Source organism: Cotesia glomerata, linkage group LG5 (assembly GCF_020080835.1).
Source record: "Cotesia glomerata isolate CgM1 linkage group LG5, MPM_Cglom_v2.3, whole genome shotgun sequence".
In the NCBI taxonomy this organism is placed as follows: Eukaryota; Metazoa; Arthropoda; class Insecta; order Hymenoptera; family Braconidae; genus Cotesia; species Cotesia glomerata.
In genome coordinates, this window is record NC_058162.1 from 10,109,727 (window position 1) to 10,134,249 (window position 24,523).

The following is a 24,523-nucleotide window of genomic DNA, read 5'->3' on the forward strand; positions in this document are numbered from 1 at the left end:
ATAAAAAATTTTTGTCTATACTTATAATTTTTTAAATATTTCTTATAATTTACTACTTTATTAAATAAAAATGATCAATGAAAGCTAGTATTCATCAAAATAATAATCGGTAATTTGAGCTCGCGCACTCGTGCCGTTTAAATAAAAAATATCTAAAAACCGCGGATATCAACGAAAGTTGTTAAAGTTTTTGCAGAAACTATTACTTAAAATTGTTTCACTTTATTTATAGCAAAAAAATAAAAAACAAAGGAAGAAGTTAATAGGCAGTATCCTGCTCCAAAAAAGCAAGATCTCGATCCATGAGAAAATGATGGTGTTGTAGGATGTGTGTTACGGTGTGTAGGCTCGCGTGACGCGACGCCTTCGCATGGGATCTCTTGGTCTCACAGGTGCCTCTTGGTCGGCTCTGGCTCTTGGTTGTGCATCGATCCACTACACCCAAAGTAGAACAACTTCCGTTAACCGTACAGTCCATACACTTCTGCATATATCGCTTTCAGTTGCATACTAATTTATTTTAAATAATATTTTTACTTTAATACTTTCCATTATTGTATCTCAATACTTTGTAACTTTAAAAATAATAACAAGCAACCCGCAGTGACTATCACCAAAGAATATATAAAATCATGTTTAGACAAAAAATAAAGTTTTATTCTTTAAAGAGGTTGGCAATGGCTTGGTCGGCTCGGTGCTCGCTTTTCGAAAGAGTGGGACCCGGGTTTGATCCCAGCACGCACCAATATTTTTCAGTGATTATAATTAAAAATATGTGCGTTACGTTACGTTGCCAGCCTCTGGAAGTGGCAGAGATAGCCGGGCGGCACACGTCTGACTTGGGCGATCACACATTTTAAGCAACAACTTGAATGGGTGACCACTCTAGTCAGCGTTGGCTAGCGCGAGGGATCTCTGCACACTAGGAGAGGGGCCTAATGCTCCAGTGGTCGATAAAGAAGAGTTTCTTATCAATCACTGTAGACTTAACCCAGCTCCGACTGTACTAACATGGGTTTTCTCTGTGGTTTTCCCATGTTACTGTTCCAATAGCCGAGTGGTGAGGATTAGGGCAAATGCGGTACAGAAGGCACAAGTCGGTCCACAGCCGCAATGATAAGGCAGAGTTAACTAAGCAGAATGATAAGGCTTAGGGTGTAAAAGAGCGTTATTACGCCTGTACACTAAAAATCCGTATATAAATATATAAGTTTTATTCTTTACAATGATACCAAATTAAACATTAATATGACTCGATAAAATTTCCCGCTTCATTTCACAGATCATTTCCGAAAACTTCAATTCTAGCCAAAATATCATAGATGCGGGAAAATGATAAGAATAATTTTTTTTTTAATTGAATTTTCTGTGAAAAAAGTTCCTATCAGTTTAATTGTATCTCCCATTTTTAGTCAGAATTTTGACTTCAAGTTAAAAATCAAAATATCGATGTTTAATATTTAAATTTTGAGCAAAATATAAAAAATTCAAAAAAATTATAAGAATCATTTTTTTAGGAAATTAAATTATCTACAAAGAAAATTCTTATCACTTTTACCTAATCTTCCATCCTTTAACTGGAATTTTGACTCAAAGTTTGATATTTTGATATTCACCATTTTCTAATACCATAAAGTATATAATATCATGAAAAAACACAAAATTAAGTCAAGACATTTCCAATAATATGCAATTTAACTAAAAATACCCATTTTATCATATAAATACATCGGCTATGACATTTTTCTTAATCTATTAATTATATAGATTATAAAAGTTAATTATAAATGATTTAACTATTAAAATGATAAAATAAATTGATTATTAAAAATTTTCTTTAGAAACTGAAAAAATTTTAACTTTTTCTATTTTATCTCTTAAAAAATAATTAGTAGACATTATTATGAATATTTTAGTATTAGTAGATGGTAAGATTTGAAAAAGAAGTCTTCTTGAGGTAAATGAATAAATTAGATAGCTTAAAAGTTATTAATCATTAAATAATAATAAAAATAAAAAGTTTATAATCAATTATTTTTTATTTGCCAGTTAAATTTTCTAAAGCCTTATAAATCGTATTTAAAAAATATAAAACTCAAAATAAATCAAGTAATAAAAAGTCAGCTCCTAAACCTCCATCTTTATTTATTTTTTATCTTTAAATATATTTCTACGTACTCTGAAGTATAGGTATAGTATAATGAAAAAAAGGGTACAGTGAACAGTGAGTGAGTTAACTTTTGAAAAAAAGATTTCAGGCAATAATACGAATCGTCACGTTCCAGTTGAATCAGGTCTTATTATTATTTTCTCTCACTTCCTCTCTCATTATTTCTCACGAGTATAAATATATACAGCCTTTTTTTAAATCTCTTATAGCTTAAGCCTCAGTCTTGTAGCTTGTAGTCGCTGTGAGGCTCCAAGAGTCTCCAAGACGTTTTTACTGCCCATAATCCCTAATAAAATTTCGCTCTTTTCGGCTTGTAAACCACCTATACCTCACCGTTTATTATTTCAGTGACCAGATCAATTAATTGCTTTTACTCATATTCTACTACCAAACTCATTTTCTGAATTGTCTATTGTCTTTAATCTTTAGAGGTGCAACACTTACATAAACAGGAGCAATTTTAATATTATACACTTCGTACGTGGTCATGTATGCTCCATAGGTGATAAAAAAAATCACGTATGGACGTACGTAAATTATCTATAAAGCTTACATGATGATTTATGAAACATACATGAACACATATGTGATTATATAAACTTCATATATGGACATGTGTGTTTCATATGTGACACATGATTCATATATGAACATACATTGATCATGTATGTTTACATATGAAACATATATAATCATGTGTCTTTTACACAATGATAAAAAAGTTAACTTCATTCAAGAAAAAAAATATTGAACTAAGTATACTATTTTGAGGAAAATGATTTTTTTGAGTCAAGAGAAAAAATTCTTGAAACAAGAAAATTTACTTAAATCAAAAATAATTTCTTGACTCTAGAATTTTTCTTCTTAATGCAAGAAACTTATTTTCTTCGAAATGGTATTCTTGGGTCAAGATTTTTTCTCTTGAGCCAAGTTATTTTTTTTATCAGTGCATGTGACACATGATTCACATATGAACGTATGTGGACATATATGAATCATGTATGTTCACATGTAATACATGATTCACATTTGAATATAAATGATCCATACATGGGCATACATTCATCATGCATGTTCACATATGTGTTCATATAGGGTAGGGCGGGGCTAGTTGATCACTTTTTGGTCCGACCTTCCATAACTTTAAGACGATGTATCGGATTTAATCAAGTCATATACTGTTAGGTTCGTAATTTAGTCTTCTTCAAAAGGTCTAGCGACACAAAAACGATCCGAGTCCAAATTTTCAAGTTATTCCCGGAAATACGCGAGCGCTCCAAATTGCTCAACGTGCCCCACTAGTGAGGCTAGTTGAGCATGGGTATGAGGCTAGTTGTGCAATGGCTAAAATAGACGGAATGACTGTATAGAATGGTATGAAAACAAAAAAAAATTGTAATTAACAAGCAAATATTTAATTTATTATAATTCTACATACGTATAATTATGATTATAATAATAATTATAAACATAACAATATTAATTATAATTATGTTATATATTTATTAATATAATATCAATATGAGTTATTTTAATTTTTACACGTTATATTAAATCATCAAATGTACAAATCAATTGATAATTATTAATTTAGTGAAGAAAAATTTCATTTTTCAATATTGAAAATCTAGTAGGGCTGGTTTAACACGCAGTCAGCGCCTTGCTCAACTATCCCCAATTGAGGCAACAAAATAAAAATTAGGTTATAAAAGAATGATAAGAATTAAAAATAAACAATCATATATAATCGAAAGGGCAAACATTTAAGTCATCTTTGAATACTTTCGTGATCACGAAATAGCATTTTTAAGCGAGTGTAGGAGAAAAATTCTAAAGACCTGTTTTTTTTTTTGACGCAAAAAAAAAAGAAAACGTTTTGTCAGTTAGTCTAAACATCGGACGGCAGTTGACTTTCGCGCGATGTGTTCTCCTCTCGTAACCCTTTCTTTTCACCATTTACACTTTTGTTGTAAGTTGCTTAGTTTTCGAGATATTTCGATTGCACAACTTACCCCTACGATCAACTAGCCCCGCCCTACCCTACACTTTATATACACTGTAAAAAGAGCGGTGTTAAAAATGGACTTATTTTAACACCGCGCGGTGTTAAAATAAAATAACACCGGCGTAACTTTTCCGGTGTTAAAATACCGGTGTTAAATCGGTGTAAAACGGAGTAATACCAGTGTAAAAGTGGAGTAAACAGTTTATTTAAAATATCAAGATTATAAAATCTATAAAACATAATAAAATTTAGTTTTTAAATTAAAAAAATAAATAGAAAATATATTAAAGTAGTATTCATTACACTGGCCCACAAAAAAAAAGTGGTCTGTACTTTTAACCAGACCTATCTATCTTTATGTATTTTGACGTGCTAAGTCCGAATCTAAAGTCAGTTTTGCCCGCACACCCTCAAAATTATGAGTAAAATGCAAAAAAAAAAAACCCAAAAAAAGGCAAAAAATTGCGAAATCTGCAGTCACAGCGATGAATAAGTAAATCTGAACCCAGATCAAGTACGATTTTTATGTAAGGCAATTCACTAAATCTAAATCTAAACGTTAAGTAGCCCCTTGATCCGTCAAAATTTGAAAAAATTGCAAAAAAGCCAAAAAAAAAAGGCAAGAAATCATAATAAATCGAAATTATCGAGATGAAAAAAATTTTTTGGATTCAGATTGAGTATGATTTTTATGTACTTTGTTCCACTGAATTTGAATCTGAAGTCTTCTTGTCCCATTGACGTTTTAAAATTAAAAAAAAATCTCAAAAAATAAAAAAAATCGAGAAAATTGTAGTTTTAAATATGAGAAAAAATCTATTAATCACGATTGTTAATGACTCAGGTGCATTTTAATGGATGAAATATGATCTTAGAATTGAAATATTCACAAAATTTTAAAATCTTTAAAAAATGATGTGTAAGTCGAATGAAGAGAACGATGATTGCAGTTTTTCGCAATTTTTTGCCTTTTTTAGGGGTTTTTTTACATTTTACTCATAATTTTGAGAGTGTACGGACAAAACTAACTTCAGATTCGGATTCAGCACGCCAAAATACATAAAGATAGGTAGGTCCGGTCAAAAGTACAGACTACTTTCTTTTTGTGGGCCGGTGTAATTTTTATGATTTTTACTGAAATAAACAAAATTATGCCTATAAAAGTTAAGAAAAAAATGTATGACATAAAAAAATATAAAAAGTCTATGAGTATCATCTAGAACAAATTTTAATTTCGGTTTTTAGTTATTAAAATTGTTACCTATATAATACGGACTTTGTTTAAAAATTATACAATTTTACACCTACCATTTCAATAATTAATAGTTTTATGAATGAATATACTGCCTAATAGTAGTAATTTAGTGAATAAAAATATTCACAGAGTAAAATATCTTCAACATCAAAAAATATTTTACAGTCGACGCTCTCTGTATTGGACCTCTCTGTATTTGACCGCTCTCTGTATTTGACCACATTCTTCCTCTGTATTTGACGATTTTACACAGCTCTTATGGACAAGGACGAGTCAAATACAGAGAATGGTCCTGTACGGGTGAGTCAAATACAGAGAGCGTTGACTGTAACTCCGTTTTAACACCGGAAAAAAATATTTACACCGGCAGCGGTGTTATTGTAACACCGCTTTCGGTGTTGGAATTTAACACCGCAAATTTTAACACCTACACCACTTTGGATTTACCCCGGTTTTTTTACAGTGTATGATCATGGGTATGTAAAATATGACACACATGATTAATATATGAACATAAATAATACAATTAAAGACATGCATGTATCATGTGTGTTCATATACATTTCATATATGGCTACATGTATTTACATATGAACATAATTGATCTATATATGAATCATACATTTCCATACACGAATCATGAACATACATGCGTTCGCATATGCTTATACATGACCATATATGGTTTATTTTTACAAAGTTGTTTCCATCCCTCGGACATTAAACTTCAAAATATTCCTATACTATACACAAGTCTGTCAAGTACTTTACTTCTCAAGACTCAAACTTGAAAAAAAAGGTTGTACAAATACAAATTAGCCATCACATCCCTGAAACGCAGCAAGTATGGACTTTAATTCGAGTTTTTTTGTCCATATTGTATCCGACCGAGCAACCACCATTCCGACATTAACATATTTATTTTTAATAGCGTTTTTGCAGGGTAATTTTTACTCAACCGTCAATCGCTTACCCGTCGGACGTTTAATTACCCCTGTCTTGAGTCGGAGGCTTACCTCGTTCTCGTACTCGAGTGCAATATTCAATGTACAATGTGTAATGTGAATGTGAATGTGGGCACTTGTGAGATGTCTGCAGGTTTACCTCCAGTACATACGAGGAGTTGCATAGTGGCTCAGTCGACACTACTACTTTTATTTATCATCATTGTTTTTTTGGTTCTTTCTCTATATTACGATATTATATGTGAACCTAAGCGGGCCCTCGTATAAGATCCCGGTCCGCCCACCCGCATCCGCTACACTAAGGACTGCGTGGCTGCTGGATATCTTGGCCGGTCATGTTTGCCGTAGTAGACTACGCGGTTCTCTGTCCTACTCGTGTGTGACGTGTTTTCTGTGTGCGATGTCCGTACCACGTAAATACGACACACAAAATAAAACTCTGTATGAAGGAAAAGATATTCACGTTGGCACGCACATGCGGCAGGTAAACTCACGCTGCTGTGCTGTTACTCGACAGTCTGGACTCATATGTAGTCTGCAGTTCACTGCTGACTGATGTTGACGTTCATATTGTTTGCTAGTATTGTATACTATATGTATGTGTATGGGTTAGTTATGCCGCTTTGCTTATGTAAAGGATAAAGTATGAAAGAACATTCAATAAATGTGTTGGCTTCTGTTTTTAAATTTCAAAGATCCAACTACAGTTATCAGTTTTTCTTTTACTCATTAAATTATTACGAAATCCAATTATTATTATTATCTTTTCAGGGCTAACAATCTTAATTGCTTATTTGAGAAATTTTAGAAAGTTTTACTTTACGTTTTTTTTTTCTCTTAATTATTAGTCCATTAATTCAAAAAATTTTTAGAAAAGTCTTGATAAATTTTATTAGAGAGAATGATAATTTAAGATATATTTACTGTCTGAAAAAAAATCTTTCATAAATTTTTTTAAAGATAGAAAATGAATTGGGTTGGGAATTTCTTTTACCCTCGCCGGGAATCAAACTCGATACGCCGGTGTTCGAGCATTTACCACTTGTTCTTTGAATAACTTTTAAAGAGAGCAATTTATCGGAAAATGTAAAAATATATTTTTCTATAGAGTATTCAGTTTTCTTCAAAAGCATGTGTCTATATTTCTATATAACTTAATCGTTTGTCAGTAATAGAATTTTAAAATTAAAAATTCATACTTAATTTTCGAATTGTCAAAACAGATCAATGTTTAATTAAAGATTAATTATATGGAAACTGCTTGTCAAACAAAAATTTTCAATGACCTTTTTTTAGAGCGTTCAATTTCCTTTTAAAATATCTATCATTTTTATTTTTACGCTTGATGGTTTTGAAGTTCGAAAAGAAAATCTGCATGAAAAATATTCAAATTGATATAATATATTTAATATATTTAGTTACATGATTTCCGATAAAAAAATAAATACATATATCATAAATTACTTCGCGCTACTTACAACCTGATATAATCATAAAATTATTAAGAATCCTTTTCATAAAATGCTAAAAAATCACCGTTTATTTATCCGTAAATAATCTGAAAAGATTTGATCCAAGCAGTACCGTTGTCCCCTCCTTACAATACATAATAAAATTGATGATAATGATAATAACAATAATTATTATTATAAGCACCGAAATAATATTTGAGACAAATGCTACTGAGTGCGTTACGCTCGTAAATCATTACGTCCGAACAACTTTCACGAGCACCGTCGCCTTGGACAAAAAATAACTAATAAAGAATAAAAAATAAAATTATATATATTACGTATATGTGTAAATGAGCATAATTGTATTAATATATATAAATATATATATAATGCAGTTTAAGAAGAAATAAAATAACCTTATCTTTCATTAATTTTCATTATTTTTATTCGGAAATTTTATGTCAACGTTCATCGAGGTCACAAACAACTTTTTACAGATTATTTAAACTTTTATTATTATTATATTACAAATTACGAAACCACGAAATTGAAATACTTGTAAATAAAAACTGTAATAAATATAAAGTATGAAGTGAAAATTTAATCGGTTATCGCGTGTAAATCTCGCGATTAAAATAGTATCTGTTACTTGCGATTCGCGGTGCATGATATTGGTACATAATATTGTTGGTTAATATATACAATATAAATATATAAAAGGTATATGTTATAAATTTATTCTACTTACAACATTTAAAAGTAAGGGGACTTTACAAAGGGAGATTAAAGTTGTTCGCATGCCTTATACTAGGCAAAGGACAAATTAACTGTACGATCGCGTAGTAAGATTGCGAGAGAACTAGAAGCAATGTATCGGAAACTGGGAACAAGTGTGTGCATAAAAGAGAAGCGCGCACGCGTGTGTGTGTGTGTGTGTGTGTGTGTGTGTGTGTGTGTGTGTGTGTGTGTGTGTGTGTGTGTGTGTGTGTGTGTGTGTGTGTGTGTGTGTGTGTGTGTGTGTGTGTGTGTGTAGTTGAGTACAGTTTGGTCCGTTGTAAAACTTCTGGGCATCAGATGTTTGTGTTCGATGCATGGTGTGCAAAGTTGTGTTAGCATGGACATGAGCACATGCGAATATCAAGAAAGGACGCACCGCTACCATACACTTATATGTACACATATGTAGCCTTATAGGGGCCACAGACGCGACACGTGATCGTCGGGGTCTCAACAAAAAGAGGAAGCCAGGTTCTTTCATTTTGCTTCTATATGCGGATAGTTTCCATGTTGTCCATGGTGTTCCGCACTTTCGATGAAAAAGTTATTATTTTTAAGGGTTACGGCTATTTTTGATCATTTTTTTACCAGTGGATCGTGAATTTTGTTTTTACTGAATAAATTTAGATAATACATAAACTATCGCCGAAAAATATATAAAAATATGTTAAGGTATAGAAATTAAAGGCTTGATTTTTACAATAACACATAATTTTACTATGAAAATTCATTTTATCACATGACTATGCCTTGATATAATTTCTCTTACTCTTTTCATTTTGAAGATCATTTTTAAAAACTTTATACTCAAATTCTAGCCAAAATATTGTAGATATTATAAAATTATAAAAGTATTTTTTTAATAGGAAATTAAATTTTCTATAAAAAAAAGTCCCTAAAAGTTTTATCGTATCCCATTTTTTAGTCAGAATTTCGACTCCAATTGATGTTTAAAATTCAAATTTTGAGTAAAATATAAAAAAATCGAAAAAATTACAAGATTAATTTGTATAGAAAATTAAATTCTCTACAAAAAAGATTCTACCTACTTTCACTCTATCTCCCATCCTTTACTCAATATTTCTCCTCCAAGTTAAAAATCAAAAAATTTTCTTAATAAACAAAACTGTAAATAAAATAATTAAATCCCAAACGAGTTAATACTCTCGTGGGTTGTCAGCTTGCAAAAAAATACAATAGACTTTCCGACTCCCCGTCTAGATAATCCTTCATCAATAATCATCCTTCGATCGTAAAAAGCAATTAGTGTTTTGATACCTTGAATAACTACATCTCAAATACCGATAAATCATGCAAGTTATTAGCATTAAAAATCGGGAGTTAACAGTCAACAGTTATCATTATCAATGAACACGTATGTATGCATGTTCTATTAACCTACCAAATGGGCATCCACCTTTCAGTGAAATAAAAAAGAACCATTACTATTCCTTTGCGTGGTAAACATGAATGAAAGTGTCTCTAGTAATATAATCAGTGTGTACCCACAAAACCCGTGGACACGACAGAAACGCAAATTAAAACCGGGAATTATCAGTGTGGGCAGAGAAACAAGTTGAGCGTTAAATCATCTCAATGATTCGCGACGCGATGAGCCCCCGTACTCGCACATTACTAACACGCCTACGGACGATTAACTTCCTGTCCGTGGACCGGTCATTAGTTTTTAAATTATTGCTAAGACATAGACAAAATTGAAACCAACTTTAAGAAAATAAGAATTTTAACGTCGAATTTTTAAATATTTTTTACTGCCAAGAACAAGAAGAAGAAGAAGAGGATGAAAGGGCCGACCAGCAGATAAAAGTATTAAATTTAAAACAAAACCCTACACTGAGATAATTTAGAACAGGTATCCTTGATCTACCTGCTCTAAGCACTGGATAGAACTGGTATGGAGACCAAAATCTCGACAGTGTTATGTTGCGAATCTAATCCGAAAAAAGACTCTAGTTGAAACAAAGGGAAGACAGGAAAAATAAAAAATCGCGGAGAGAACTTATTTTATAGAACTGGAACTGAGTCCTGTTTTAGTTTCTGGTCCTACCGGTATGAGAAGCGTTCACCTTCACTCATCTCAACAGTATATATATATGGCGTATATACATATAATATCGGTATTTTAGTATCAACTGGTACTTGTTAGTACATGTAGACACTGTACATATGACTAACTCAGTATGGGCGCGAAGCTTCATCGTGGATCGTGTTACACCTAAAAAAACGACTAGTAAGACATCATTCAAGATGGATATTTATAAATGTATATTACTTCTGACAGTTCCCTGCAGATTTTCATCATCGATACTGTTGCTATTGATGATTTATCGGATGAAGCTTAATGCTATTTATATTTTGCCATCATTCATCATACTTTGAGATTTTGGATATTGAGTTTTTGAGATTTCGATTTAAATGGTTAGTACTATTTTTTTTAGAGAAAGTAAGAAAAAATTAACGATTTTAATAGAAAAATTCTTCAATCTCACTTGCAAGATATCACTTGCCTACATAATGTTTGATGATTATGTCAAATGCCTACAGATCTCTACAATACGAATACGTAACAGATGCCTACTGATCAGTTGCATACAAAATAAATAAATTCAAATACTCCTCGCTTGCCTACTATACTTGTATACAATACTACATCATGATCATGAATATTCCACGTCTATCAATTGATCAATTGCGTACAATAATGTAATAATTGATTAAAAAAGAAAAAAAAAGTTTCATTATTGTTCTTAGAATCGAATGAAATTGATAATCTCGATAAGTAGGCAATCTTGCAGAAAATAATATTCCTGAAAATAATAAATAATTATGGTGTGTTCTGAACACTATAAATAACACCGGTACACAAAAAAAAAAAAAGTTGTCAGTACTTTTGACGGGACCCATATATCTTTATGTATTTCGACCCGCTCAATCCTAATTTGAGGTCAGTTTGACCCGTACACCGTCAAATTTTCGAGAAAACTTTGAAAAACCGAAAAAAAATGACGAAAATCGGCAATTTAGGCGATTTAAAATGATTTAAAAAATTTTTTTGACCTAAACTAAGCATGATTTTAATGTATTTCGACCCGCTTAATACTTATCTGAAGTTTATTTAGACCATAAGCCATTAAAAGTTTAAGTAAATTCCAAAAAAACCCTGAAAAATTGCAAAATAAGTAAAAAATAACAAAAAATTCCAGATATTGTGTTAAAAAAAATTTTATAAAATTAGATCAATCATGATTCTCATGTATTTCGATCCGCCAAATATAAATCTCGAATTTATATGGCTCAGACATCTCTAAAAATCTAAATAAATGGCAAAAAACCACTGAAAATTAAAATAAATCAAGTCCGTTATGATAAAAATTATTTTTCAAATAAAAATAAAGAATTTTTAACATGTTATCCGATTTGTGGAATATAAATTTTGAATTTTTTGACCTAAATCCTCAAAAAATTTTAGTTAATTCTACTTTTTTTTTATATCGTTTTTATTACACCTGTGTCTTGGTGCAATCCTCTTGCAACACTACTGTTAGGCCAACAATCAGGGTTCACGAAATATCTCTGCTTTTTATGTTTGTGGGATAGTCGCGATCGAAAAAATCACTATGTTAAAAAAGAATGGCCAACGAGAACGAATTTGAATCCTGGTTCTTACAATGTTACCCGAGAACCTCTAATTGATCCTTCCAAGTACTTACTACCCCCACTTCACATCAAGCTTGGTCTTATGAAGCAGTTTGTCAAAGCTTTAGACAAAGATGGCAACTGTTTCAAATATTTGGGGGGAAACTTTCCAGCTATAAGTGATGCAAAATTGAAAAAAGGAATTTTCGATGGACCCCAAATTCGGACTTAATTTCAGGACGATAATTTCGAATATAAAATGAACGAAAATGAGAGAGCAGCATGGGCAAGCTTCAAAGAAGTATCACAAAACTTTTTAGAGAATACGAAAAGTGAGAATTACGTGAATTTAGTTGAAGAGTTGTTGTACAACTACGATACTTTGGGTTGCTTGATAAATTCAAAATTGCACTATTTAGATTCTCACCTTTCACACTTTCCTGAAAATCTTGACGATTACAGTGAAGAGCAAAGCGAAAGATTCCATCAAGACATTAGTGTAATGGAAAATCGTTATCAAGGAAAGTGGGATATCATTATGATGGCTGATCATTGTTGGACACTGAAGAGAGATCTACCTGAGAAAATAAAAAAGCGAAAGAGAAACCCTTTATGTAGGTCATTTGAAGATAAAAGGGTTAGATATAAGTGGAGAATGAATTAAAATTAAAAAATAAACGGTTTTGAAAAGATTTTTTTAAAGAATTAAAATTTTTTGAGGATTTAGGTCAAAAAATTTAAAATTTATATTCCACAGATCGGATAACATGTTTGATTTGATTTTGATTTTCAGTGGTTTTTTGCCATTTATTTAGATTTTGAGAGATGTCTGAGCCATATAAATTCGAGATTTATATTCGGCATTTTTTGGAATTTTTTGGTTTTTTGGAATTTACTTAAACTTTTAATGGCTTATGGTCTAAATAAACTTCAGATAAGTAGTAAGCGGGTCAAAATACATTAAAATCAAGCTTAGTTTAGGTCAAAAAAAATTTCTAAATCATTTTAAATCGCCTAAACTGCCGATTTTCGTCATTTTTTCGGTTTTTCAAAGTTTTCTCGAAAATTTGACAGTGTACGGGTCAAACTGACCTCAAATTCGGATTCAGCGGTTCGAAATACATAAAGATATATGGGTCCCGTCAAAAGTACTGACAACTTTTTTTTTTTGTGTGCCGGTGTAATTTAACCGTGAGTAAAATTCCAAGTTACAGAATTCATTGAATAGAGTTTAACAAAGAGTACAGAGACAGATCCCGTCGTTCTGTCTGGTAGTTCCTCACCTATGCCATATACAAACGAGACAAGACACACTTGTATTGGTTCTGCACCAGAACAAGGTGATAGCATATTCGCCCACACGGCTCCCACGCGATTTTAATTTTATCTCTTTCTTTTATTTTAAATTTTCCAATACTCGATCTTGCTCTTTTCTTCACTTCATCTCATTCTAGCTACCACTATCTCGTAATATCTCGGCTATCCCGCTTTCTCCTGCAGTTCCATACATCCATTATTATTATTATTATTATTATTATTTCATTTTATTTTATTTTTTTCTTATTATTTTTTTCCAATAGAAATTTTAATTCTCTTTAATATTAATATAAACATGATGGACTCATTTTCATGAATTTTCAAAATTCATACATATGACTACATATTGAAAAAAACTATTTGGGGGTAGTCGTTTGAAAAAAAATTATTATTATTATCATTAATTTTTTCTTACTAGAAAATTTAATTTTTTTTAAAATGAATGTAAATATAATGTACTTATGTCGATAAATTTTCAAAATTCACATGTGGAAAATTTACACATATAACTAAATATTTACAAAAACTACTTGTGGATACTCATTTCTAGAATATTATTATTATTATTATTATTATTATTATTATTATTATTATTATTATTTCCGTAACCGCTATAGTACTACAGTCTGTAAACTGCAAACTCAACAACTTACTGTGATACATAATACGAGTAGAGAGTTGGTTCATTCATCCTATCGGTTCTTTCATTCACTTTACACTTAATATGCTCGATACATATATATCACCATTACCATTACTTTATTATCATCATTATTATTGTTATTATAATGCTTGCATATGTGTACGTACTTTCGATACACGATAAATAGCCCACCTATTATTTATAACGCTGATGTCACGTTTATAATTTCTCAAAGGCTTAAATTGCTGTACCAGTCATTAATTCAAATGAACACATTAAATTATTCGTTTATTATCTTGTTGCTTGTTTTATTATTATTAGCGTCTAAAAGTCTTTATATGTTTTTTTTTTATTTAAATGCTTTGCTTTGATCTTATAACTTTTTAATGACTTACCACATTTTCCCTCTTATACTTTTAAACTTTACTAACATTTGCATTTCGATATTTGTCTATAATTGCCCGGGTCAAAAAATTTAGTCTGTTTTATGATTAATGAAAATTTTTAATATTTTTCATTCAATTTAATTTTATTATGTGTATCTATTTTATATAAGAATTTAATCTGTTTTTGCCCGTACTATTCCCAATTCAGACCAATTTCAGATCATTTTTTATGTTATAATAAAATTGTTTTCTATTGTTTCAAGACCAAAATCAGACTTTTTTTATCACAATCATTTAACTGGTTTTGATCGCATCAAGGTCAAAAACAGACCAAAACGTTCCATAATTTTTAGTCGGTTTTTGATCGCCTGTAGATCAAAAACAGACCTTTTACGAATTAGATAATAATAATAATATATTTATTTATTATTATTTTATTCATGCCCTCGAAGATCCTCTACAGGGCACAGCTTTTCATTCTCTGAAATTGAAATAGTGACTATTCCCTATTTCGTAGTGCAATGTATACCAAACGGTATTCTTTGCACTACCAAATAGTGAATACCGTTCATTAAATGATGCGTGAAAGTATAAAATTTAATATTAATCTTGTCATCTTGTCAACATTTTAACCTTGTCGATGTATTCATTGTGTTTAATATCGATAATTAGAAAACTCTAGATTTAGATCCATAATCAAACGATGAGAACTATTTTATATACGTATGTTAATACAAATTTATTAGTTATCACTGCAACTAATATTCGCAGTTACAAAACTTTTATAATCCATGAAATGTTAAGCTATGACAAATAAATATGACAGATGTAAGGTTATAATCGACGTTCAGTTCATAAAACTAGAGAGGGCATGAATATATTTTAAATTAACTTATTTTTTCAAATAAATGCGACTTATAATTTTTAATGAGATACTTTTGAGTCCAAAAAATTATAAGTCACTATCTTAGTCGACTTTTGGCCTTCGAACATTTAGAGTGAAAATTGTAGAACAAAAACAGTATAAGATTTCATATTGAATTTGAAAACAAAATATATCTATAAATTAACTAGACTAAAAACCGATCAAACTTTTAAAACTTTTTAGTCTCATTAGATTAGAAACAGCATAAAATATTCATAGTAGCTCAATTATTTTACTAAAAAGTTATTTAGGCTTAAAACAGATCAAAAATAATTTCAATAGTAGATCAAATACCGATGAAAATGTTTTTAAAAGTTCAAATACAGATCAATAAGTTCAAATGCAGATCATTTAGCTTAAAATCAGTTTAAATTTTTCGACCCGGGTGGTTATTATTAGTAATTTTTATAATATTATATTTATTTATATACTTCCGTTACTTGAAAACCTGAAAATCTTAGTTCAAATCTCACCGCTGTTTCCTGAATTCCCAGACTGTGATTTAATATTTGTTTTTGAATTATTAAAAAAAATTGTGATGATAAAATTTTATAATTTGTTAATTAATCTGATTTTTATTTTTATAACTTCAAATTAAAAAAAAAAATTATGTAAAATTTTAGGTACACTGAATACAAAAATTCTCTATTTAAAATGAATATTCGTGATCCACCATAAAAATTATTTTGAAGAAAATCAAATGTTTTGATTCAAGAATTTTTTGTCTTGAGACTTCTTTAGCTTGAAAAAATTCGACATCATTGATCAAAAGTATTTCATCATTATGATATAAAATGAAATTTTACAGCAAAAAACACAAATTTTAAACAATAACTTAAATAATTGAATTCGTAAAAATATAAAAAAAAAACTTTTTAATTTACCTTCTATATTTTTAATTTCTTGATTCTGCTCTTAAATTACTTTGATAAATTCAAACTGAATAGTTCTAAACAAGTGTAAACTTTTGAAGACTTCTCTTGAATTAAGTAAATAAAAATAAAAAAATTCTTGGCTTTAAAATAAATTTTCCTAACTCAAAAAAATTTACAGAAAAAAAGTTTATCTTTGATAAATTGAAAGTTTCTTAAATCTTGTACGTCTCAAGAAAATTTCCTCTCGCTCCGAATCAACTTCAGCCTTGCTTAAGATTTTCTTTGTATTTTTTTTCCAGTGCAAAAAATTTCACATCTCTTTTTTTTCACCCGTCGCCTCAAAATAAAATTTCCAAAAAATCTAAATTCTTAAATTTAAATTTTAAGTTCTCTGAAGTGCCTGAAAATTTCGTATAGTTTAATTTAAATTCTCCCAAATAAGTCAAAAAATCCATGTGATTGAGAAAAAGTAAAATTAATACATTAACCAGCTAATTTAAAATTTAAGTTAATAAAAAAAGGCTCTTAAAACTAACGAGTTACTTGTGGCCAGATCCCGAAGACTGAGTTGTAACAAACAGCATAATAATAAAAGTGTAGAGTGTATAGCAAGATATTTATTTATAATTTTATTATTTTTCATGGCTCCAGATCTCGTATATATCCCTTGTATCTTGTATAATTCATTCCCAACGATCCGTTTTAATTTGCCCGTGGGACAGGTAACCTGTCTCCTCATCCTGTTGATAAAAACCACGAGGTTAACCTCCGTACTCGAGCTAGGCGTCCGCGGTCTTTAAGTTCCAGATCGATTATCTTCTTAAGATTTTTTACGATAACTCCGAAATAATAAAAAGTTTTATTATTGTGATCTGTAGTTACCTTTTTGTCCTGCTTAGATTACGTGTCCGAGATTTAAGATCTCCAGGTCTCCGATTCATCAGTAGCGAGCTAAAACGGTTTTGCTGGCTCTTTTATCATATGTGTGTACGTGTCTTGCATTAAATATTATTCCCAGGTTACCTGTTTTTTATGTTTATAATAAGAATCGTACACGCCGCAAGGAGATGGAAACACTTTTATTTTTATTTTGCTTTTTTTAACCATCTACTTCCTAGTTCCATCAAATTATTATTATAAAATAATGAGTAAATTATTTTTACAAACATTAAAAATTATAATGATAGTTGGATTATATTATATATATATATATATGTATATACACATTTTTATTTAATAAACTTTCCTTTAATTTACATCGTCGGCATGTACGATTAACTTTGAACGTGAGTACGATTCTTCAACTCGAATAAGAGATAACTTTAACACTATATTCTGTTATATGTATAATGAAACTTAAAAACCGACTCAATTATTCATCTCGACATTTTCATTTTTTTTATTTTCAGATTAAATCTTTCTGAAAAATTTAAGCTTCTAATTTTATCCTTAAATTCTTGAGTTTTTTTTCTTATTTAAAAAATATATTTATGTATGTGTGTTGTATATAATAAAAATTTCCGGGGAGAATTTTTATGATGAATGTGTTTTATCTATTAGGAAGTCGCTTAAACTATTACGAAAACATTATGACATGGTAGAGGTTGAATTTTTAATTTAGACGAAGTTGGGGGTCGTAAAATTGGAAGAAATAAAAGTTTTTTAGGTGTGAAATTTAAATTATTGTTGTAAAAAAAAAAAAAAACATTTATTTTTAAAAACAAAAAATCATAGATAAAAATTGGAGTTATTAAAAGTGAAAAAATTTCGATAATAATTGATAAGATAAAGTAAATATTAATTGGGAAGAAATTTATAATATAATTATATGGTTCAGTAGTTTTGATTTTGATGAAGAAATTATAAACAGTTTTTTTATTCAAATTTGATGATTAATTTTTATTACAATTGTGATGAAGAGTATTGGGAATTACAATAAATTGTAATGAAAAAAGACTTTTATAAAAATTTAGTAATTAATTCTTATGTTTTACTAATTGGTCGTAACGAAAAATACGAATTTTAACCCGAAAAATAACCACGGTAAAATTACCACATGAACAAATTATTGAAAAATAAATAAAAATAGAATTAATAAAATGACAGTAATTCTTTTGTAAAATATATAACCAGTAAAAAAAGATTTACAGTATTTTTTTTAATCCCCCAAATCCATAATTTAAAATATTTTAATATCTAATATGTAAAAAAATAAAGTTAGTAATACTTTACACTACATTAATATCATCTTCTCATAATAAAATATCAAAAATTCATCACTAAATAATTTACCACCGTTATTGTGCCGTCGGTTATTTTACTAATTACTTATTTTCCATACAAAATATTATATAGCATAAAAACTAATTTTCATTAAGTATATATACCATAACACCGAGATATCTTCCCAACCATGAAGAAATAATTACCGACACACGACACGGAAAGAATAACTATTATTAAAAGACAGATAAAAAATAATCAATCGACGGTCACTGCGGCAACAAAACGGAACAACGTCCGTGAGGAAGTGATTGAGAAATTAATAAATATATATAATGTAACATTATAAGTATCTATCCACATTAAAATATAAACTATAAACCAGCCAGACGGCGCCAGCGTGATAACTGTTATCACGGGTTTAAGAGACATACACCTCGGATTTAACAGCACAATTCAATATCGACATTATTATTTTAATTTTTTTCTGTTTAACCTTGACTACATAGACACTTAATGCCTGGAATTATCTTCGAGAAAACTTATATAAATAATTTTATGTCAAACTTGAAATTTTCCCTTCTCATTCATTTCTTCACAATTGTACTTTTTGATAATTTAATCTGACCCGATTTTTTACAACAATGGATTTAATTGATGTACTGAAGTAGAGCAATCATCAATCCATTAATTGATTAAATAAAATAATAATTTATTTATTAATGAATTAAAAAGAAGACAACAATAACAAAAGGCGATTAAAAATAAAGAAGACTAGTGATATTTGGAAAGACAAGTTGTGAGTCATCGAGGAGGAAAGTTTCTTGTTCACTTGTCGTACTTGTCTACTGGTATCTTGTCATCGTCTTGAGTCTTAACTTGAGTCTCGACTCGTGAGATCTCAGGAAGAAATCACCCAGAGGACACTCACCTTACCGCTTTCCGCCGTAATTAATCGAGTTGTATATAAGCCGTATATTTTCATTCAATATACTTCACCGAGTAAATACCATACTAGTAATTAGCAGTTTTGAACCCGACTAGTCTGTTAAGCTACTCACTAGTATACGGAACGATTAATTAAACTCAAATATTTTTTTTTTTCATTTTTACTTAAACAAAATAACTTTGTTTTTAAGGTATATATTATTGCACTTACCATTATTGTAAATTTCTTCATTAACTAATGTGTCTTCGTCGTCGGTGTCCGGTCCCAAAGACACCGGGGTGTAGACTAATGAATCTCTGGCTCTCATTTTTGGTTTTTATTACGCACTATTTCTTCCTGGTTATCAAGCCTGGAAAATCGAAGAAAGATTATTTGTGGTGCAGTTTATAAGAAATATTTTTTAATAAATTTGTAGGCGATATAAATTGAGAAAAAAGCGAATTTTTTCAATGGTGACTTTACCAACGAATGATACAGATCGGTTGATGATAAAAGTATCAGGCAAAGTTTAAATAGAATTTTATAGATCGCTTATTATTGGCATAAGATGCCACATTTAGAAATTTTAATTTATAATAAATTTTAGACAAATTTTGATGAGTTTTTTTTATGTAAGACCTTCAAAGTAATTCAAAATTTCAACCCACATAAATTATAATTAAAATTTTTTTTTAACAATTACACATTTTAAGAGCGGTTGATAGTTGATTTTCAAACGAGTTTTGCTCATGAATAAGATAAAATTTTGAAAAAAACGCTTCGCTCTTCGATAGATAATTAAATTATCCATCGAAGAGCAGAGCGCTTTTTTGGAAAATTTTCATTTATTTATGCATAAAATGCGTTTTAAGATTCCATAAGTTGTACAAGTATGACAGAGATACTCTCGTTTGTCCAATAGAGAGCGAGAAAGAGAAAAAATATAAACCCTTCTTAACAATAACACAAATAAAATTGAAGAATGAAAACTTTTCTGTTGAAAGAAAATTTTTTATAAACGTAAAAAATTGATATTCTCGAAAAGAATTTTGTTTTGCTTATTTTTACCCTTAAAATAAAAAAAATTAAAATCCCTACACTGAAAAAAAATTTATTAGTGAGAAAAAATCTTGAGTCTACAAAATCATTTTTACGGGTCTAACTGTCTTGATTAAAGTAGAAAAATTTTTGAATCAAATAAAATTTACTTAAACCAAGAAAAATTCTTCAGTTCAATAATTTTTTACTTAAATCAAGATGAAGCTCTTTAAAAAAATTTTCATCAATCAAGTTAATTTTTTTAACAATTTGTCAAAATTTAACAATTTTTCAAAATTTTATTAACAATTTGCAGTCGACATAAAATTTTTATTAACATCAAAATTTTCAAAACTAATTGAAAAAATCATTTTTAAACCCAAATCACCTGAACCAGGTGTGTAAAATGAATCCATATTACAATTATCATAATAACGTACTTGACATAAATATAAACATTGCAAAAAAAAAAAAAACTTAGTTACAAGAAGTGTCTCAAGTAAATTGGTGCGAAATAGTCTATTTTTGTCGTCGACGTCTGGACTTGTCCTGAGCATTACTAGACGCCGTTATTCTTCGAATCCGTCAACGGACAAGAGCAAGACGACCACGAGGAACAAAACCGAGGCCATATCATCAGTAAGAATTCCGAAGGAGAACTAGAAATATAAATTAAAGTTGAATCTAATATCTATTTCTTCCCATTAATTTTATCATTCCGTTATATCAGTAAGTAAAATTTATTTTTATTTTTATAAATTAACTTTCGGTAAAAGTTATCACGGGAATGTATCAAAATATCTATTTCGGTATTCCATCCCCTTTATTTTTTTCGTCACAACTTTTTGCTTTCTATCTGGATCTATATATCCTATTTATTCTTCTTCTTTTTGAACCTCTTCAATTTTTTAATTTTACTGTACAGTCACTACTACTTGAGTATATTATTACTGGTCGAGGCAAGACGGTAAATTGGAGCGTATAATCCCAAAAAGTACGGATATAAGAATAAAAATTGGTAAACGGAAGCAGGAGACACGTATAAACTTTTTAGAAAAAATAATCAAAGTTGACGGAAAGCTAACAGCTGTAGTTACACATTTGATTTGAATTATTGTAATTTTTATTTTATTCAATAGAATTACGCCCTCTTTACATCCATTATTATTCTCACATTATATTTGTTTAGTAATAATAATGATAACAATGCTATACAAATAGACATTTTTTCATTCCTGTGTGAAATGTAAGGTCATTGAATATAAACGTGGGACTAAGGTCAGTATTAAATAAAACATCCGCATTTGCCGATGGGATAAAAGGAAGTTTATGTGTTCGCACGATCTTTGCTATACTTTTTTTCTCGATAGACTAATATAAGTTGCTACAGTGGACTAAGAAAAATATTTTTTTAATGTTAGTCATATTAGGTATTAATGTTAGTCATATTCAGGATATTTGAAGTTAGTAGATCAATATAAAGAAATAAATTTAAATTCATAAACATTAAAAGAATTTAATAAAAATATGACGGTGCCAGAAATTTTTTAATTTTGATTGATAAATTTACTAATTTGGAACTATCAATTTAAAATTCTAAAATATTTTTTTTAACAAGATTTTTTAAGGTAAGTTGAGAATTAAAAATTTGATATTAATTTTGAATGTTTGATTTTTGAATTACTTTTAAGAATTTTATTGATAAATTGTAAAGTTCAAAGATTTTTTAATTTTAGTCAAAATTATAATTAAAGGATAGGAGATACGGTAAAATTGACAAAGATTTTTTTTATAGAGAATTTAATTTTCTATAAAAAAGTATTCCTATCATTTTTTTGTGTCTGATACTTTGGCTAAAATTTGAATTCCATGTTTTATGAAATGAATTTTTAAATAAAACGATCATAAAGTACAAACAAAAATGATTGTTCTATTTAAAAATACATAAAATGTTTACAAAAATACAAGATTATCTATTTGTTATTTTTGGAGTCATACACTAATTTATTTTAAGTGTTTCTCTTTTTTTACGATCATAAAAATAAATTTGTTATTATAATTGTTATAATTACAAATTCTCAAATTTGTGGACATTAAATGTCATTAAAAAATGTAAATATTGTATTGTTATTTCCAAGTTCAAAAAGGACAAAATTTTAGTTTGATTACTGCTCAAAATTTCAAATTTATTTCAACATTTTTACAGCAATATATCTTCAATAAAGTAGTTTTGTAAATTTAAATAAATCTGAAGAGCAATTAATAGTAATTTCAATCGAACTATCGAACTGTTATCAAAACGGATGTTCTGTACTTGAATTTTAGTAACATAAAAAAAATGAAGTCCCTCTCTCAACATATATTTTTCCAAACAGGAAAAGGAAAACTACTCTCTCTTTAATAGACTTCCCGAATAATTACATAACAAAAAAAAGTGGATTTATAATTAAAAAGATTCTATTTTTCGGTTTCAGCTGTCAAAGAATAGAAGTGTCTGTCATCTCTCTTGTGTTGCGGTGCACGCGTGCTGGGTATATCAAAACCAGGAATAAGGCACCATTTCATGTTAGGCTGCCCTACATGCAGATGAATAATAATGTCAAGTTAAATCTCCCGTGGGTTCTGTTCAGCTCGCTTCATATCAAAGCGAAACCGACTTCAAAGCTTAATTTTTTTAAGGCTACCCCCCACGGCCGGAAGTTACAGGTAATTATTTTTCTGCGTACTCTATATAATTATTTTTATTTTATTCTATTTACAAATATACTTCTTAAAAATTATATTATTATTATTATTAATAAAGTTTTCATAAAATATTGACTTGATCAATTTCATTATTATTATTATTATTATTATTATTATTATTATTATTATTATTATTATTATTATTATTATTATTATTATTATTATTATTATTACCAATTTCTTCATTTTTTTTTTAAATAATTGTTTTTAGATTTTTACTTTGATAAAAATTAAACTTATTTTTAACTAATTTTATATAATTAAAAATTATTAAAGATTTTTATAATTTTTCTATTTTTAATGAATTTTAATAAAAAAAAAAGTCAATAAAATTAATTAAAAAAAATTTTTCAATTTTTTAGATAAAAAACAAGCAAAGCTGATGCAGTTCCAAACAGTTGGGATCCACCCTGAATTTGAACTCTACAAGACTAATTTCAAATTCAGGTGACAGCACATTCACTCAAAAAAATGATAAAAAATCTCTTAGACTCTAAAAATTCCGGAGGATTAACAAAAAACTTTCAAGCTGTAACAAAAAGGTTGAAAGAAGCTGAGTTTTAGCTGAGGAAGCTCTATTTCCGGTAATGAATTCAAAGCAGCTAAACTACGCGACTGTTCCGAATTTACAAGATGTGTCATGCATTTCCTCAGGTCACTGACTTTCATCAGACCTTGACAATTAACTAATAATTAATATTTACTATCAAAATTATTTAATAATTAATATTCTTTCACGGAAAAAATTTATATGTACATTTTTTTAAATATGTATTTTTATGTGTAAAATTTTTTAAATATATAAAAAAAAAAAAAATTATATTTTTTCATACGTAAACAGATATCATGAAAATAAATGCCTTCCACATATAACATATATAACAAATTCATATCAATTTCTATCGAAAATTATCTGTATACATTTTTTATATATCTTAAACATACATTATATTTTTTCTGTCAAAATTGCAAGCAATAATTTTAAAAAAAGCTCAAATTTGACAATGAAAAAATTATAAAAATGCGGTTTAAGCCAAAAATAGCGATTGTCTGTCCGAAAAAAATAATTAAAGGCCCGAAGCAGACGATAGAGATCGCTTCCGTGGAATATTTGCAGACTAAGACGCCTATACTAAATATAGAATCACTAAGCCGAGGGC

The 24,523-nt window shown here is 29.0% G+C and overlaps 1 protein-coding gene across 4 annotated transcripts in view; it reads right to left on the minus strand.

Annotated features, from left to right (window-relative positions):
• Positions 1-24,523, minus strand: part of LOC123265091 (protein TANC2) — a 52,134-nt gene that overhangs the window by 26,937 nt on the left and 674 nt on the right. For all 4 annotated transcript variants that reach the window (XM_044728696.1, XM_044728697.1, XM_044728699.1 and 1 more), the window contains exon 2: positions 19,812-19,950. In XM_044728696.1, coding sequence (XP_044584631.1) covers positions 19,812-19,908 — 97 coding nt within the window. In that variant the 5' untranslated portion in view covers positions 19,909-19,950. The remainder of the gene's footprint in view (positions 1-19,811; positions 19,951-24,523) is intronic.